The sequence below is a fragment of the Vombatus ursinus genome, unplaced genomic scaffold (genome assembly GCF_900497805.2).
Source record: "Vombatus ursinus unplaced genomic scaffold, bare-nosed wombat genome assembly UNPS02004456.1, whole genome shotgun sequence".
NCBI classification, from domain to species: Eukaryota; Metazoa; Chordata; class Mammalia; order Diprotodontia; family Vombatidae; genus Vombatus; species Vombatus ursinus.
The window spans coordinates 75,984-95,435 of record NW_020944234.1 but is presented as its reverse complement, the minus strand read 5'-3'; the positions used below and the strand labels follow the sequence as shown (position 1 = coordinate 95,435).

Here is a 19,452-nt window from a genome sequence, read left to right as displayed (position 1 = left end):
TGCTCACTTCACTTTGCATCAGTTAATTCCCATTTGCTTTTTGCAACAACTTTCTCAGGTAGGTGCTATTATTATCCCCCATTTTATAAAAGAGGAAACTGAGGATGAAGGAGTTTAAGTGGTTTGTCTAGGGTTCCACACCTAGTATGTGTGTTAGGTAGGATTCAAACTCAGGTTTTGCTGATTTCAATTTTATCCATTGTACCACCTATCTTCGAATGTATGCATGATTCACATTTCCCTAGCCATTTAGGCAATTGCCAGATTGAATTCAATGAGAAAAAATATATAAAGTTACAGATTTCCTCTGCAAAATGGGACTCTGAAGGTCCTATCTTACTTATTCCCCTGTATCTAGATAAAAATATTCCAACAAATTACAAATATCTTGAAACAATTCAATTTTGTCTTAACCATGAAATATGGTTACATGGCAAAAGCAATATGAAGAAAAGATGAGACCAACATGCTTAATGTTGTGTTAGACCCTGACTGCTTTTAGAGAGCTCTGTTCTGATCTTGACCCTTTGTGGGTAAGAATGGAACTTTTCACTCCAGTTCAGTAAAGCCCAACTCCATGGCTCTGAATCATTTTTTGGTGAAGATTTGGAGGACACGATCCCTAATCTGCTTGGTCCTGACACCATAGATAATAGGGTTGAGGGCAGGTGGAACCACAACATACAGACTGGCCAAGAGGATGTGAATGTAGTGGGGTACATTTTTGCCAAACCTGTGGGTGAGGAAGGAGAATAGGGCTGGTGTATAGAAAGCCAACATAACACAGAAGTGGGAGCCACAAGTGTTCATGGCTTTTAGTCGAGCATCTTGAGATGGTAGGCGAAACACAGCCTGGAGGATCCTGATGTAGGAAACCCCAATCAGAATTACATCCACAAATACTATGAAAATGACAACCAAGCCATAGATGATGTTGACTTTGATGCTGGAACAGGCCAACTTGGCAATGCCCATGTGTTCACAATACGTGTGAGGGATGTGGTGGGAATCACAGAATGGTAGCCTCAAGACAAGATAAATCAAGGGAAGCATGAAAGTCAGGGACTTTAGTATGATGGCCCCTGCAATTGCCCCAATGGTCTTATTAGTCAGGATGGTGGTATACTTGAAAGGGTGGCAGATTGCCACATAACGATCAAAGGCCATGGCCAAAAGCACTGCTGATTCCATAGTGGTGAAGTTGTGAGCAAAGAACATCTGGGCAACACAGCCTGCCAAACTGATTTCTCTCAAATGAAACCAGAATATTCCCAGCATCTTGGGGATGGTGGCTGTTGACAGGCCAAGGTCAATAGCAGCTAACATAGCCAGGAAATAGAACATGGGCTGGTGAAGACTCTTCTCAGTTTGTATCACAAACAGAATGGTACAGTTTCCTAAAACTGCAATCAGATAAACAGAACCAAAAGGAAAGCCAATCCAGATATGGGCACCTTCCAGCCCTGGAATACCAACCAGTAGAAAGGAGGAGGGGTGGGTGCAAGTATTATTGGAATGGGGCATCTTGCCAAGCTATGGTGTATTTCTTGTTGATGGCCTGACCTGGAGGTGAAAAAAAAGTATACATTAGATTTGGATCATCTCATAGAAACAAGTGACACCATCCCACCCCCTCCCCCCACTTTTTTCTTCCTAGGGAAAGAGACACTGGAGACCCTGAATCTCTAGCTGCAAACCAGGAAATGGAAGTGTACCTCCCTTTCTCTCTCTCCTTTACTTGGAAGGATCCTAGGTCAGTCCACTTGAAGTTGAGTTCCATGAAACACATACCTGATAGGGCATAATTGAAGAAAAGTGAGGACAATAATTCCTCACATTTTTATAGGGAGATGACTATTTATACCATGGGAGTGACTCAGGTATCTATAGGAGAGAGTGTACATAGAGTACAGAACCTTGAGTAATATCCACCTTCCCCTTAGGGTCAAGAGAAGAAGCCAGAGAAGGTAATAGATGAGTTGAGAGAGATAGCAGAACCAGAAAAGGATATTTTCTCAGAAGTGAAGAGAGGAGAGATTATTTAGAAAAAGCAGGTGGTGAACAGTGTCAAATGATGCAGAAAGGACAAGGAAGATGAAGACTAAAAAAATTCATTGGATTTGGTAATTAGCAAGTTGCTAGTGACCTTTGGGGAGAATGATTTTAATAAATTGGTGGAAATAAAAGTGTGATTTCAAGAAATCAAGAAGGGGGGGGTGAGCATTAAGCAAGTGAAGGCACTGGGTGTATATAAACAATTTGTTTAAGAATGACTATGAAGGAGTCAGTTGTGATGATAGCTGGATGGGGTAGAAGAGTAAAGGGAAGGTTTTGGGGGAACTAAGGATGCCTGGTCATAGTATTATAAATTTAGATCTGAAATGGACCTTAGAGATATCTCTTGCATTCATCCCTCCATTTCTATTTGACAGGCATGATACGGGCATTGAGTCTTGTTCTGATCTGCCTGTAACATTGTAAAACCCTCCTAATAGACATTCATAACTTCAACTTCTCTCCACTCCTTCATGGTATTGAATAACTGAGACTTTCTTATGCATAAATATTATGATATAATGCCTCAATTCTCAGTTTTTCATAGCTCCCCACTGTATATTAAATAAAATTCAAAAGAGTTTGCCTGAAATTAGTGGTCCTCCAAAATCTATCACTGTCCCCTTTCATCCTTATCTTGTATTACCTCCCTGCTTATACTCAATGCTACATCCAAATTGGTCTGTGATCAGTTCCCCATAAATTACTTGTGTTTTTCCACCATCACATCTTAATCATGCTGTTCCCTTATCTGAGAATGATCTTCCTGGTTCACTCATCTGGATGCTATGCCCACCAATGAGCAGTGCCTCCCACTAGCACTGTCACTTCCAAATAACATTTGGAAGATCAAAATAAGTTAGTGAACAGATTCCCTAAGGAGTCTGGAATCTTCTGAAGGTAATGAGAAAAGCAGAGGAAAGAAGAAAAAGGAAAGAATTAGAATGAGGAAATGTAGCAAAAAAAGAAGGGAGAAAGGAGATTGGAGAGAAGAAAAAAAGGAACAAGGGTAAATGACAAAGAGAAGAAAAACTAGACAAGATTGGAGAAATAAAGGATGAAAGGAGGGAAATGAAAGAAGAAAGTATAAGAAAAAAGGAATGAGTAAAAAAGGAGTAGGAAGGTAAGGAGCAAAATGAAATAAGGAAGAAACTTAAATAAGCTGGAGAAAAAAATTAAGGAATGAAGTGGAAAATTGGAGAAAAGGAGGAAGGAGGTAACTGGGAAGGAAAGAAGGGAAAGAAACAGAAGAGAGAAAGATAATTTTAACAGTAGAGGGAAGAGACTGCTTGGTTGTTTGAATTTAGAGTAGGTTTTGTTGCTTAAGAAAATGGGGAGTGCTAAAGGTCCATGGTGATGAGTAAGGATAGAGTAAGAATGAAGAGGCTGGGTAAAGGACACACACAATTCAAGAATTGACTTACTAGACCAGGGACTGCTCTGTGAGCCAAGTGTATGGGACTATTTATATCAGTGTTGCTCTCTTGCATTTCCCTTGTCTGTTGCTCATGCCGGACCTCAGCCATCACACACAAGCCCTCTGGTAAGTTATTACACCTAGAGCCACTGGGAGTAGAACTAGGAGTTAATTCTTTGGGTGACAGTTGACTTCAAAGAGATGGTGCCCACTTATAGTTAACCTTTTCACAGCTGGAGAAGAATTTGACTGATCAGTTTGAACTCCACTGGGGACTCTGAAAGGAAAATGCTTCATAGATTGCAGCTGCAGTTGCCAATGGAGGAGGTGAACTCACTCCTTGCTAAAGACTCTCTTTGATTCTACAACCTATTTGTCAATAGACACCTTTCACTGATATGCATACTTGCCATGAATACATTCAATGGATGTATTATATGCATCATAACTGCGTAAATTTTGCCATTTTCAATAGATTCTAGTTTAATATAAGCACCCCGGGGATCAGAAATTTTCTCATTTTTGTCTCTGTATGCCCGGAAACTAGAATAGTGGTTACCACATAATACCACTGAATAAATTCTTGATTGATTAAAAGATAGGGAAATGTGCTGGTAAGGACACCTTGCTCATTAGACTAGAGAGTCACTGAGAAAGGGGCTTATATCTCCTATGTAGTCGGGAATTTCCAGGTGGTGGTACTGTGCTATCATCACTGGACATGAGTTCCAGTGGCACATGAATGCATTAGAGTATTATTTCATCATAAGATACTATAAATAAGAAACAAAGGGGTAGGGGAGGCATAAATGAATGCAAAATGAAGTAAGCAGAACTAGGAAAACAATGTCCACAGTCACCATAGCAATTTAAACAAAACAACAACAAAATGAAACTGGATTCTGCAAAATTATAATTACTATGCTTGATCTCAAAGAAGACTTAGAAAAGGAGGGAGGGAACACATTTTTTATTAAGTGCCTACTATGTGTCAGATACCATGCTAAGCACTTTAGCATTGCAATTAGAATTACAAACTATGATAATATTTTAGCATTACAAATATGTCATTTGATCCTCACAACAATCCTGGGAGATAGATGCTATTATCATTCCAATTTTGCAAATGAGGAAAGTGAAGCTGATAGAGGCTAAGTGACTTTTTCAGGTCACAGTTAGGCAGTGTCTGAGGCTGGATTTGAACTCAGATCTTCCTGACTCCAGATCTAGAACACTCTATCTTCTGTACCATCTAGCTGCCCACACTCAAAACTGTTCTTTTTGAAAAGATAAAATCTCATGGGAGCAGAAATTAAAGAGTCTTGGTGATAAAATGCTGTCAAAGCAAAGCAAAGCAAAGCAAAGAAGTTGAGCAGGCAAAGCAATCTTCAGCTACAAATGTAGAATAGATAGTCACTCAGTCACTCTTACTGAATACATTCAAGAAGAGAATCCGTTACAAGTTTTCAGAAAGTGAGTAGAATCAGACCACCTTTAGGAAAGGAAGACAGGACCATGAATAGACTCAGTTGGTCAGTCAGTAAGTCGAGCAACAAGTAAGTGCTTGTTAAGCACTTATGTATAAAGAAAGGAAAAATAATTCTTGTTCTCAAGACATGCATTCCAATAGATGAGATAACATGTAAATAGCTAGATAAATACATAATATGTACAATGTAGATTAAAATAATCTGAAAGGGAAAGACTAATATCTCGGGGACCAGGAAAAACCTATTGCAGAAGATAGGATTTAAACTGAGCTTTGAAGAAAGGCAAAGACACTAAGAGTCATTTGAGGAAGTAGAACATTCCAAGCTTGGGCATCAGTCAGTACAAGGGTATGGAGAGAGGGGATTAAGTGTTGTGTTCAAGGACCACAATAGACCAGTCTAGCTAGATTGTAAATTGTGTGGAGGAAGTAAATACAAGAAGGCTAGAAAGGGGATAAGGGGGCAGATTATGAAGAGTTTTCAATGTTAAAAGACTTTCGATTGGATCCTCAAGTTAGTTGGGAGCCACCAGAGCCCATTGAGTGTCTTAGTGAGAAGATCAGATGCCCTATAGAAGAATCATCTTAGCAAGTAAGCAAGGCTGAATTGGACTGGGGAAAGACTATTTAAAAGCTACTGTAGTAGTCCAGGTAAGAGACAAATGAGGGCCTGAGCTGAAGTGGTTCTGGTTCTGGTTGGATGAAGGAAGAGGATTTATATACAAGAGATGTTGTAAAGGCATGAATGACAAAATTTAGCAACGGTTTTAATACGTGAGGGAAGAACAAGAAGTTGAGAATGACACTGAGTCTACAACCATGGATGACTGAAAGAATGGCGGTGCCCTTGACAGTAATAGAAAAGTTTGGAAGGGGCAACTTTGGGGAAATGATAATGAATCCATTGGAACAATTGACATATTCAAGAGGAAGATGGATATATGTAAGCTTAACTCAACAGAACAACTTGGACTCCATATATAGGTATGGGAATCATCTTCACAGAGATGATGATTTAACCCAGGGGAGCAGATGAAATCATCAAGTATGATGGTATAGCATGAAAAGAGAAGCAGGACCAAGACAAAGCATTAGGGAATACCTACAGTTAGTTTGTGTGATATTCCTGAAGAGTCAGTAAAGTCAACTGAGAAGCAGATAGATAGAAGTAGAACCAACAGAGAGCAGTGTCATTAAACACTGGAGTGGAAGAATTTTCTGGAAAGACAAAGTACTTGACAATAACAAATGCTACAGAGTCCAAGGAGAATCAGGATTGAAAAGAATCATTTGATGTGGCAATTTAAGAGATCATTGTTAATGCTGGAGAAAGCTGTTTCAGTTGAAAGATGAAGTCAGAAGTAAGGAAGTTGATACTATTGATCTAGTTTGTCCAGTAAATATCTCTGGAGCATTGGAGTTGGTTGGAAACAGTTCCAGCCTATTTGAGTATTAGCAAGATATGGTCATCAGAAAGTGTGGAATTGAAAGCTGGCCACCTTGATCATCTATTTAGCCTTTGTGGAACCTAATAGGAACGTAAAATAAAGTGATACAAATATCACAGGATCAAAGCTTCCTCCAACTCAAAAGTAGATACAGAAAAGTTTAACCTTGCTGATTCCCAAATGACTGAAAAGTTGAAAGATTAGTTGAGGGAGATTAGCAAGAATATAGTTGTCATTACATGCAAGGGATATGGGATGTGCCAGGTGAGGAGACCATAAAAAGAACCACTTCAATTACTTGTGATGTTACTGAGAGTTATTTAGGAAAACAGGAGATCTCAAAAACCATCTGAAAGCATTATTAGTGTATGGTACTACCCCAAAGTATATCAGTTCACACATATTGCCTATGGGATGGTATAAGAATGAGTGAATGAAGCATTTATTAAGCACCTACTTTGTTCCAGGTCTTATGCTAAACATTGAATATACAAATACAAAAAAGACAGTCCCTGCCCTCAAGAAGTTTAAATTATAACGGGGAATGATAACATACATAGGGAGGCTAAAGTTAAAAAGTTGAATGTGGGAAGAATCATGGCCAGAAAGTGGCATGGTGATTTGATTTGAAGTAAAATAAGGTGAAAAGTCACCAATAAGAGATCAAGGTCCCAAGTGCAGGTGTCTGAGATCTATTGGAAGGAGAAAGACAGAGTAAAGGATGGTTTCAAGATTTCCAGGAAGTAAAAGACAACTAACGGGAAAATATGAAAATACACACATACAAACACACACCCACCCACATCCCCCCCCATATATATATCACTTTGAATAAAAGAATTAAGTTGGACCATAACACTGTGCCAACAGTTCAATATACCCTGCATTATCAGCTACATACGCTGTAGTTTCCAGCGTTAGATTTATGTAGTAAATACTATCAGGTCCTTATGGAAAGAATAATATTTAAGTACTTACTCTAAATCAAGCATTGTGCTTAGGGCTGGACATATAAATATAAAACCAGAACTATTCCTCCACTCAAAGAACTTACATTTTAATAAAGAAGACAACATATATGGGAATTGGTGGCCAGGCAAGGGAACTATGGTCTGTGAAGTCTTAAATATAATGAGAGAGGCAATAGGGCACTGATTTTCATACCCTTTTCAGAGGTAATAGTAACTTTTATTTTATTATAGCTCTCATTGCAGGAGTAGTAATGGTGTGGGGGATTGGTATGCACACAGGGGCAGGGCAGAAAATGGCCAGGTGAAGAGGAGGATGCATGATCCTGGGGAGTGTGGAACTTAATAGATTAGCTTGTACCAGGTATGGTCTCTGGAGACTCTGTTTACCCAGTATAGCAGTAGTATGTTGGCAGAGCAGAAGAGATCAGTCGTACATTGCACTGCACCATTTACTTGCTCAGGTCCTGCCACTTGTCTTCAAAAGCTGTGGTCTGCAACATGTCTGTGAAAATCTATCATTTCAGGGCCCAAGATGGGATTAAGGGGGCCCTGATTTTATGCAATGTAAATAGGAATTGAAGTCTGGCCCATGATTACCAACCATGTTAGATAAGTCCTGTATACACAGCAGGACAATCATGAGTGGAACAATGTGGCCAGAGGGAAAGCACTGGCAGTAAATAGTCAAGGTATAAGCAGAGGAAGACAAAGAGAAGTCAGTTTTTGTTTTTCTGGCATGCTGAAAAAACAAACAAACAAACAAAAACGACAATGTCTTTTTCAAAGAGCACCTGCCATTTTTCAATGGCTTATTTAGAGATAGTGGTTGGAGTAATGGAGCACTTCTAAGTGCTGGTCCTAGGCTCTTGGAAGGGACCTTAGAGATCATCAAATCCAACCCCTTCATTTTATAGAAGAAATATCTGAGGCTTAGAAATGTCCAATGACTTGGAGGAGGCAGGGATGTGAAAATAGCTTTGGACAGGATTGCAGAGATTATCAAAACCAATCCCACCATTTTATTTTTTATTAATTTATTTTTAGGTTTCAAAAATCACTTCCATAAGCTTTTGATTTTTAAATTTTCTCTCCTTCCCTCCCCACCTCCATCCTCAAGATGGCATGCAATCCGATACAGGCTCTACATATACATTCCTATTAAACTTATTTTCACATTAGTCATGTTGTAAAGAAGAATTAGAACCAATAAGAGGAACTACAAGAAAAAAGAAACAACAACAATAACAACAACAAAAAAAAAGAAGAAGAAAAGAGCAAATAGTATGCTTCGATCTGCATTGAAACTCCATAGTTCTTTCTCTTGATGTGGATAACATTTTTCATCATAAGACTTTTAGAGATGTCTTAAATCCTTGCATAACTGAGAAGAGCTAATTTATCAAAGTAGTCATTGCACAACATGGCTGTTACTGTGTACAACATTCTCCTGGTTCTGCTCACTTCACTCAGCTTCAGTCCACACAAGTCTTTCCAAGTTTTTCAGAAGTCTGCTTATTTATCATTTCTTATAGCAAAATCATATTCCACAACCCCACCATTTTAAAGAAGAGGTAACTGAGCCCCAGAGAAGTTAAGTGACATACCAGAATTCCACAGCCTGAAACAGGATTCAAACCCAGGTCTTTATGACTCCAAGTACATTGGCCTATCTATCCTGCCACGTTTGCCCCTGGATTATCTCATTTTCTTTGGAAAGACACCAAGAGAACATGAAGAAAGATTGATCAAAATATTGAAATGGCTAGGATAGTAGTTCTTAAACTCTTTCCTCTTAGGACCCTTTCACACTCAACAATTATTGAGGACCAGAAAGAACTTTTGTTTATATGGATTATATCTATCAAGAGTTACCGTATTAGAAATGAAAACAAATAAAATTTCAAAATATGTATTAATTATGTACAAATATGTACAAAGCCAATGCAGCCAAGAGTAGAAGGAAAACAGAAAATGGGAATTTTTTTACAGCACGTTTCTTTGATAAAGGTCTCATTTCTTAAATATATAGAGAATTGAGTCAAATTTATAAGGACATAAGTTATTCCCCAATTCATAAAAGATTAAAGTATATGAACAGGCAGTTTCCAAAAAAGGAAATCAGAGCTATTTATAGTCATATCAAAATAAAATCCTCTAAATCACTATTGACTAGAGAAATGCACATTAAAACAACTCTGAGATACCACTTCACACATATCAAATTGGCTAATATGACAGAAAAAAATGACAAATGTTGGAGGGGATGTGGAAAAAGTGGACACTAATGCAGTGTATGAATCGATCCAACCATTCTGGAGAACAATTTGAAACTATGCCCGAAAGGTATAAAACTTTTTGGTATACTTTTTGACTCAGCAATACCACTTGTTGCTGTTGTTTATTCATTTCAGTTGTGTCTGATTTTTTGTGACCCCATTTCTTGGCAAGGATAGTGGAACTACTTGCCATTTCCTTCTCTAGATCATTTTATAGATGATAAAAATGAAGTGAACGAGGTTAAGTGACTTGCCCAAGATCACACAGCTAGTAAGTGTCTGAGGCTAGATGATTCAGGAAGATGAGCCTTCATGACTCCAGGCCCAGCACTCTATCCACTGCACCACCTAGCTGCCCTTGCAATATCATGACTAGATCTGTATCCCAAAGGGATCAAAAAGAAAGGAAAAGAACCTATACATATAAAAATATTTATGGAAGCTCTTTTTGTGTTGGCAAAAACATTGAAATTGAGGAGATGCTGGTCAATTGGAGAATGGCTGAACAAGTTGTGGTGCATAATTGTGATGGAGTACTACTGTGCTATAAGAAATGACCAGGGAAAAACTGGAAAGACTGATATAAATTGATACAAAGTGAAGTGAGCAGAAGCAGGAGGACATTTTATATAGTAAGATGTGTATTGTGTGATGATAAACTGTGAATTACTTAGCTCTTCTGATCGATACAGTGATCCTGGACAATTATGAAGGACTTAATGATGAAAAATACTATCAACCTCCAGAGAAAGAATTTATGGAGTCTAAATGCTGATTGAAGCACAATTTTTTTCGCTTTATCGTGTTTTTTTTAACATGTCTCATATGGAAATGTTTGTGTGATTTCTCAAGTAAACTTTATGTCACATTTCTTATGTCACATCCTTCACAAAGAGTAGAGAGGGGTGCAAAAGAGGGAGAAAATTTGGATCTCAAATTTTTTTAAATGAGTGCTAAAATTACATATATAATAAATTGGAAAAAGACTCTCAGTGCCTCAGGTAACTCTCTAAATGGAGGAGATGGTAATCTGTATTGGAAGAGGATCTTCCTAACCAGGAGCTCCCTATTCTGAGAGAATACATGACAAAGAAAAGAAAGAGAGAGGGGGAATCACACACACACACACACACACACACACACACACACACACACACAGAGACAGAGAGAGAGAGAGAGAGAGAGAGAGAGAGAGAGAGAGAGAGAGAGAGAAAGTTCAATGCATTCTAGGTAATGGGGTTGCCTGTATGGAAAGGGGTGGTTTGTGCCACATAGGCACAGAAGGAATGATGAATTCTGGATTCAGAGAGTATTTCAATTTGGCTAGCATGTGGGAATCCATGAGAGGGGCTTTCTGAAAAGAAAGTGTCTTCTTGCCAGGAATTTTCCCCATGAACTCTTGCATAGCATGCCCTCTTGTACTTGTGCATTTGACTTTTAGAACCCAATCTCAGGATTAAGGGTTTTACACTGATCTCACTAAATCTCATTTTATATTAGACCATAGTTCTAGCCTAATGAGACCTTTTTGGATCCCTAATCTGTCATTCAACATGTTAGTTACAACTCCTAGTTTTTTCTTATCTGAAAATCTGAAAACTTACAACTTAATTTAACATATGAAAATATAATGGACAGTATGAATGACAAGGTACTGGGCACTACAAACCGACTATCTTTAGATTTACATAAATTAAATTACATTTAGATAAATTAATTCTTTTCATATAAAGTCAATTAGTAGATCCTTCTAGTGATAGGAGTGCTAAGAATCTAATCAGGATTATTCGTGCTGATTACATTCATAGAGTTTTTATGGCACTATGGGTAGACCGACTATGCTTGGTCAAAGCTAAAGCTTCAGACAATGATCGCATTGCAGTAATGGATATTGTATTTTAACCACATGACTTTTTTCATAACCTGAATCTTAGATAATCATAAAAACAGTGAGAATCTTGATAGAATGAAACAATGTTTATTGAAATCTCATTGCACAAAGCTCTGTGTAACAAATGCAAGTAATACATGAATGCTTTAAAATTCCCTAGACAAGAGGTTTCAAATAAATGGTCTGTGGCCTACATTTGACCCACAACATTCCTGAGGGTACCCTGAACCAGATCAAAATGGAATTTGGAAATATTTCACAAAATAAATATTTCTTTAAATGAAATTTTAAAATATAAATATGTGAGGTTTCTAAATCCATATATGATCTGCAGTGATCCTTATGTACAGTTTGGTGATCCCCATTTCTATTTGCATTTGACTACTGGTCTAGGCAATCTTGGATCATTGTCTTTTGCATTTCTGGAGAGTAATTGTAGGAACAAAGCATAGGGGAGGTGTGTGTGTGTGGAGGTAATGATGTGTATGTATGATGGAAGGAGAGAGTTTAAAGAATATGAAAATGGGGTAAAATTGGCTATTTCAATTGTTTCCAAAAGTTTCAGGTACATTATGAACAGGAAGTTCTTAATCCCTATGTTTTGGATGAGAAGAGAAAGCATCCTACTCCTGGGAATTAAGAAATTTTGGGATTAAAGATCCTTAGCACTCGCTCTCGGATCTGCTTTGTCCGGACCCCATAGATGACAGGGTTGAGGGCAGGTGGGACAATAACATACAGATTAGCTAGAATGATGTGGATATAACCAGGGATGTTGTGGCCAAACCGGTGGGTCATAAAAGAAAAGAGGGCTGGAGTGTAGAAGGCCAACATGACACATACATGGGAGCCACAAGTGCTGAGGGCTTTGATTCTGGCATCATGAGAGGGGAGGCAGAAAACAGTCCTTAGGATTTGAATATAGGAAAAACCAATCACAATAAGGTCTAAATACCCTACGGAGAAAGCCACAAGACCATAAACAATGTTGATCTTAATACTTGTACAGGCCAGACGAGCTAGGCCCATGTGCTCGCAATAGGTGTGGGGAATGATTCGGGCACCACAGAATGGAAGCCTCAGGACAAGAAATATGAATGGTGTCACAAAAACTAAAGATCTCACTATAATCATTATTCCCAAATTGGCCACCACTTTGTTGGTGAGGATCATGGTATATCTTAGAGGATTGCAGATGGCCACAAAGCGGTCAATGGCCATGACTGTGAGCACCACAGATTCTAGGCCAGTGCACATATGTATGGCATACATTTGGGTGATGCAGGCACCAAACATGATCTCCTTCAAGTTAAACCAGAATATGCCCAGCATCTTGGGAATAGTGGCAGTGGATAGGCCTAGGTCAATGGAAGCCAGCATAGCCAAGAAGTAGAACATGGGCTGGTGGAGGCTCCTTTCAGTATGTATTACAAACAGGATAGTCACGTTCCCTACAAGAGCAATCAAATACACAGCACAAAAGGGGAAGCCAATCCAGATGTGAACATCTTCCAGTCCTGGAATTCCCAGCAGCAGGAAAGAAGTGGGATGGAATTGTGTATTGTTAGAAGGTCCCATTCCAGTGGTCCTTGTTGGTTGATGGAGGACTCTTTTTCCTTGTAAGGATCCCCTGAGCCACCTACACCATTCTGAATCTTTTCTGAAGAGATACAAATTCTATTCTCTCCTTCCATAACCCGGGAGAGGAAACCTGGGGAGGGAAAATTAGATGGAGTTAAACAGGTTCTGAAGCATAGAACCAATGTTGTCCACAGCATCCAGACAACCTTCATCCCAACCTTGACAAAATTACTTCAAAGTACAGTACAGCTATGTACCAGGTTATCTAATCAACTAATTGAAGACTGGGATCATAATCTTTCTGAGTTTGGATATTTTCCATCATGTCTATCATAGAACTCCATATCCCATGCATGTGTGTATGTGTATGTGTTGGGGGTGGTGATCTGTAACCCACACGCATGTGTGTGAGGGGAGGTGGTCAGTAAATGTTCATGGTTGTTGTTTCTTTAAAAAAAAAGACTCATGGAGACTAAGATATTGCTGAGGCATGTGATGAAGGAATAAAATATCTAAGATATGTCCCATGGTCAGAGGAACATAAGGGACATGTGCTTGCTTTTTACTTACATTTTTTTCATTTTTTTTTCATTTTGAGTTCTAAATTCTCTCTCTCCCTCTGAGCCCATCCCTAACCCATTTAGAAGACAGGCAATATGATGCTTATATATGTGAAGTCATATAAAACATATTCCCATATTAGCCATGTTACAGGGGGGAAAAGAAAGCAAAATAAAGAAAGTGAAAAAAATGCTTCAATTTGCACTCAGAGTTCATCAGTTCCCTCTCTGGAGACAGATAACATTTTCCACCATGAGTCCTTTAAAATTAACTTTAATCATTGTATTGCTTAGAATAGTTAGGTCACTCATAATTGATCATTGTACAATATTGATGTTACTGTGTACAATGTTCTCCGGGTTCTGCTCACTTTACTCTGCATCAGTTCATATGTGTCTTCCTAGTTTTTTCTGAAACCATTCTACTCATTATTTCTTATAGCACAATAGTATTCATCACAACCATATATCACAATTTGTTCAGCTTTTTCCCAATCTATGGGCATCTCCTCAATTTCTAATTCTTTGCCATCACAAAAAGAGTAGCTAAAATATTTTTGTACATATAGGTCTTTTCCCTTTTTTTGTTTTGTTTTGATCTCTCTGGGATACAGAAGTGGATATATGTCTTACCCTCCCCCTCCTACCTTTATACTTCTCTCACTTTCTTATCTTTATCATTCTCCTCCAGGTCCATTGACACCAGCAGAAAAAAACTGGGCTATGGTGAATCATTCTTCCCTGCTTCCTCTGCTAATTAATCTCATAGCTGTAAAAAAAAAAAAAAAAAAAAAAAGTCCTACAAGGAAGAAGTTAAGGAAGTGAATAAAATTCTGGAAAAATTAAATATGATAGATCTCCGGAGAAAACTGAATGAGAATATAAAGAATATACCTTTCTCAGCAGTACATGGCACCTACACAAAAATTGACCATGTATTAGGATATAAAAACCTCATAACTAAATGTGGAAAAACAGAAATAGTAAACACATCCTTTTCAGATCACAATGCAATAAAAATTCCATTCAATGATGTGCAACTGAAAGAGAAATTAAAAATAATTTGAAATTAAATAATCTAATCCTAAAAAACAAGTGGGTCAAAGAACAAATCATAGAAGTAATCAATAATTTCATTAAAGAAAATGACGACAATGAAACAAAATACTGAAATTTATGGGATGCAGCCAAAGTGGTATTTAGGGAAAATTTTACATCTCTAATTGCTTACATCAATAAAAAAATTAAAAAACAGACAAATGAATTGGACATACAACTAGAATAACTAGAAAAAGAACAAATTTAAAATCCCCAATTAAACACCAAATTGAAAATCCTGAAAATCAAAGGAGATTAATAAAATAGAATGTGAGAAAACCATTGACCTAATAAATAAAACTTGAAGGGTTTTATGAAAAAAAAATAAAAAATAAACCATTGGTTAATTTGATTTTTTTTAAAAAAGGAAAGAAGAAAACCAAATTACTACTATTAAAAATGAAAGAAATGAATTCATCACCAATGAAGAGGAAATTGAGACAACTGTTAGGAGATATTTTGCTCAATTATATGCCAATAAAGTTGACAATCTAAATAAAATGAATGAATAACTTCAGAAATATAAATTACCCAGATTAATAGAAAAAGAAATAAAATACTTAAATAACTCAATCTTAGAAAAAGAAATTTAACAAGCCAACAAAGAACTTCCTAAGAAAAAATCCCCAGGACAGATGAATTCACAAGCAAATTCTACCAAACATTGAAAGAACAATTAATCCCAATACTACATAAACTATTTGGAATAATAGGTAAAGGAGTCCTACCAAATTCCTTTTACAACACAAATATCATGCTGATACCCAAACCAGGAAGAACCAAAACAGAGAAAGAAAATTATAGACCCATTTCCCTAATGAATATTGATGCAAAATTTTTAAATAAAATGCTAGCAAAGAGATTATAGCAATATATCACAAGGATCATACACTATGACTAGGTGTGATTTATACTAGGAATGCAGGGCTGGTTCAATATTAGGTTAACTATCAGCATAATAGACCATCTCAATAGCAAAAACAACAGAAATCATGTGATTATCTCAATAGATGCAGAAAAAGGCTTTGGCAAAATATAGCACCCATTCCTATTAAAAACACTAAAGAGAACAGGAATAAATGTAGCTTACCTAAAAATAATAAATAATATTTATCTAAAATCATCATCCAGCATTATATGTAATGGGGATAAGCTAGAAGCCTTCCCAATACAATCAGGAGTGAAGCAAGTATGCCCATTATCACCTTTATTATTTAATACTGTACTAGAAATGTTAATATAGCAATAAGAGAAGAAAAAAATTAAAGAAATTAGAATAGCAATTAGTAAACAAAACTATCTCTCTTTGCAGATGATAGATGTTATACTTAGAAAATCCTAGAGAAACAACCAAAAAACTCTTGAAATTATTAACAACTTTTGCAAAGCTGCAGCATATGAAATAAACCCACATAAATCATTAGCATTTCTACATATTATTAACAAAGTCCAGCATCAAGAGATAGAAAGAGAAATTCTATTTAAAATAACTGTAAACAATATACAAAACATTGGGGAGCCTACCTGCCAAGACAAACCCCAGGACTTGTATGAATTCAACTATAAACCACTTTTCACACAAATAAAGTCAGATCTAAACAATCGGAAAATATTAATTGTTCTTGTATAGGTTGAACCAATACAATTAAAATGACAATTCAACCTAAATTATTTGGTTTATTCAGTACTATACCAATCAGACTATCAAAAAATATTTTATGGAGCTAGAAAAAATAATAACAACATTCATCTATAAGAAGAAAAGCTCAAAGATATCAAGGGAATCAATGAAAAAAATGTGAAAGAAGGTAGTCTAGCCATACCAGATCTCGAACTGTATTATAAAGCAGTAATTATCAAAACAATCTGGTACTGGGTAAGAAATAAGGTGGTGGATCAGTGGAATAGATTGGTACAAATCACATTATAGTAAATGACCATAGTAATTTAGTATATGATAAACCCAAAGATCTAAGCTCTTGGAATAAAAACTCATTATTTGAGAAAAACTTCTGGAAAAACTGGAAAATAGTGTGGGAGAAACCAGGTATAGAGCAACATTTCACACAGTATACTAAGATAAAGTTAAAATGGATACATGATTTACACACAAAAGGTGATAGTATAAGTAAATTAAGAGAGCATGAAATAGTTTGTCTGTCAAATTTATGGATAAGGGAGAATTTAGGATCAAAGAAGATATAAAGAGCATTGCAAAATGTAAAATGATTTTGACTATATAAATTTTAAAAGTTTTTGCACAAACAAAACCAATGCAACCGAAATTATAAGGAAAGCATAAAACTGAGGGGAAAAAATTGCAACAAGTATCTCTGATAAAGGACTTATTTCTCAAATATATAGAGAACTGAGTCAAACTTATAAAAATGCAAGTCATTCCCCAATTGATAAATGGTCAAAAGATATGAACAGGCAGTTTTCAGACCAGGAAATCAAAGCTATAGTCATATAAAAAATGCTCTAAACCACTATTGATCTCAGAAATGCAAATTACAACAACTCTGAAGTACCACCTGACACCTATCAGATTGGTTAATGTGACAAAACAGGAAAATGATAAATTCTGGAGAAGATGTGGGAAATTAGAACAATAATGCATTGTTGAAGGAGGTGTGAACTGATTCAACCATTCTGGAGAGCAATTTGGGACTATTCCCAAACAGCTATAAAACTGTGTATACCTTTGATCCAGCAATACCATTTGCTAGGTTATATCTCAAAGGCATCCAAAAAAAGGGGGAAAAAGACCTATTTGTACCAAAAAATATTTATAACATCTCTTTTTGTGATGACTAAGAACTGGAAATCAAAGGTATGCCCATAAATTGGGGAATGACTAAACAAGCTGTGGTATGTGGTTGTAATGAAATATTATTGTGCTATAAGAAATGACAAGCAGGATGATTTCAGAAAAACCTGGAAAAAAATTACATGAATTGATGCATATAGAAGTGAATAGAACCAAGAGAATGTTGTACACAGTAACAGCAATATTGTTCAATGAAGAATTGTGAATGACTTCTCTTTCTCAACAATGCAATGATCAGAGAATCCAAAATGACTGATAGATAATGAAGAATACTACCCACCTCCAGAGAAAGAACTGATATTGATTGAATACAGACTGAAGCATGCTATTTTTCACTTTATTTCATTTTTTCTTTTTATTCAAGTCTTCTTGTACAAAATGGCTAACATGTTTTACATAATTGCATACGTATAACTTACATCTGATTGCTTACTCTATCAGGAAAGGTGGGAGTAAAGGAGGAATGAATAAAATTTGGAACTCAAAACTTTAAATAAAAATGTTTTTAAAAATTGGGGAAAAAAAACCCTCAATGTGCCATGGCAGCTGAAATTCCTAATTCTCTGACTTGTGACCAGTTTGGTGGAGTACAGAAGTTGAAGGTAATAGAGACCCTAGTGGAAAGAGGGTAGGAGACAACTAGTAATCTATATTTATTTGTGTATTTGTGCATTTTAGTTCCATTTGTGGATTGGTATTGCAGATGAAAGCATTAACCATGTAATGCTGGTGTACATGTGAGGTGTCCTGATAGGTATATGCATATAATGTGGATTAAGAAGTTTTGGAATGTGAATTTGGGGACAGGGCAGCAAAAAGGCTATGGGTTACATTTAAGAGATGTAACTACTGGAAACTATAGTGGATTTAGCCTTGGGTGGGTGATGAAGGAGTTTGGGTACATATGTAGGATTGAAAAACAAGTGTCCAAGGCTGTGCCATCCCCTTTAAATGTGGCACAATAAAAGAATAGTGACTCTGTATTCCTGAGTACTGGAGTTCAAATCCAGCCTCTTATATCTAAAATCTACCTGATTGTGATCAAATCATTTGACCTCCCTGAGCCTCAGTTTCCTTATCTGTAAAGTGAGTTGCAATAGATAGCCTCTGAGAAACCTTCCACCTCTAGGCCTTTGATCCTCTAATCCTGTATATAACAACACACACACACACACACACACAAAGACCAAGTAAAACTATCTACTAAATCACCATACGGTAGACTTACCAATCTCACTTTACCTTCTTTCATCCAAGAGTATTAGTTCTACCAGAAGAATATCACATAATTAGAGACACTAGACCAGGGCCTGCTTCTCCCAACTTTACCTTCCTTGCTGAAGAAAGTGCTAGCTTGCAAGGGAAGCTGGTATATGTTTTGATCCTATTACCCTTAGCTGCTACCTTGCCACTTCCATAGTTTTGCCTCCTTAGCTTCTTTACTGTAATGATACTCTCAAATTAACCACTTAGAAAGTGACTTTAGTTTTTTTTTCCCTAATAAACAACAGGTTTATTGGTTTATTGTTTGTAGAGTTCCCCTCTCCCATTTAACAAAAATTGGATGTTTGCTCACTTTCAATCCTCGATCACATTTTTTATTCTCTAGGATTTTTAAAGGCCATTTACAATAGTAAATAATCACACTTATCAATGCTATTAGTATCCCTGTTTTCAGTTCATGCAATTCATGGGACTAAATAAATCTGAAGATGCTGTTAAAAAGATGGATTGTGAAAATCTGGGAGGTATCATGTTTTAATGGAGGGCTATACTGTGATAAGTGTTTTTTTTTCCTTTAACAAATATCTCATTTGATCCTCACAATAACCCTAC

The 19,452-nt window shown here is 36.8% G+C and overlaps 2 protein-coding genes across 2 annotated transcripts; both read right to left on the bottom strand.

Moving 5' to 3' along the window:
* Positions 1-588: 588 nt before the first annotated feature.
* LOC114023850 (olfactory receptor 52E4-like) lies at positions 589-1,524 on the bottom strand. Its single transcript, XM_027836647.1, has one exon. The coding sequence runs from the start codon at positions 1,522-1,524 to the stop codon at positions 589-591; it is 936 nt and encodes a 311-aa protein (XP_027692448.1).
* Positions 1,525-12,183: 10,659 nt separating this feature from the next.
* LOC114023868 (olfactory receptor 52E5-like) lies at positions 12,184-13,125 on the bottom strand. Its single transcript, XM_027836683.1, has one exon. It carries the CDS (start codon positions 13,123-13,125, stop codon positions 12,184-12,186), a length of 942 nt encoding a protein of 313 aa, XP_027692484.1.
* Positions 13,126-19,452: the final 6,327 nt, after the last annotated feature.

What these genes read in the sequence shown, in the direction of transcription:
- LOC114023850 (XM_027836647.1), bottom strand. Translation starts at nt 1,524, where the DNA reads ATGCCCCATTCCAATAATACTTGCACCCACCCCTCCTCCTTTCTACTG.
- LOC114023868 (XM_027836683.1), bottom strand. Translation starts at nt 13,125, where the DNA reads ATGGGACCTTCTAACAATACACAATTCCATCCCACTTCTTTCCTGCTG.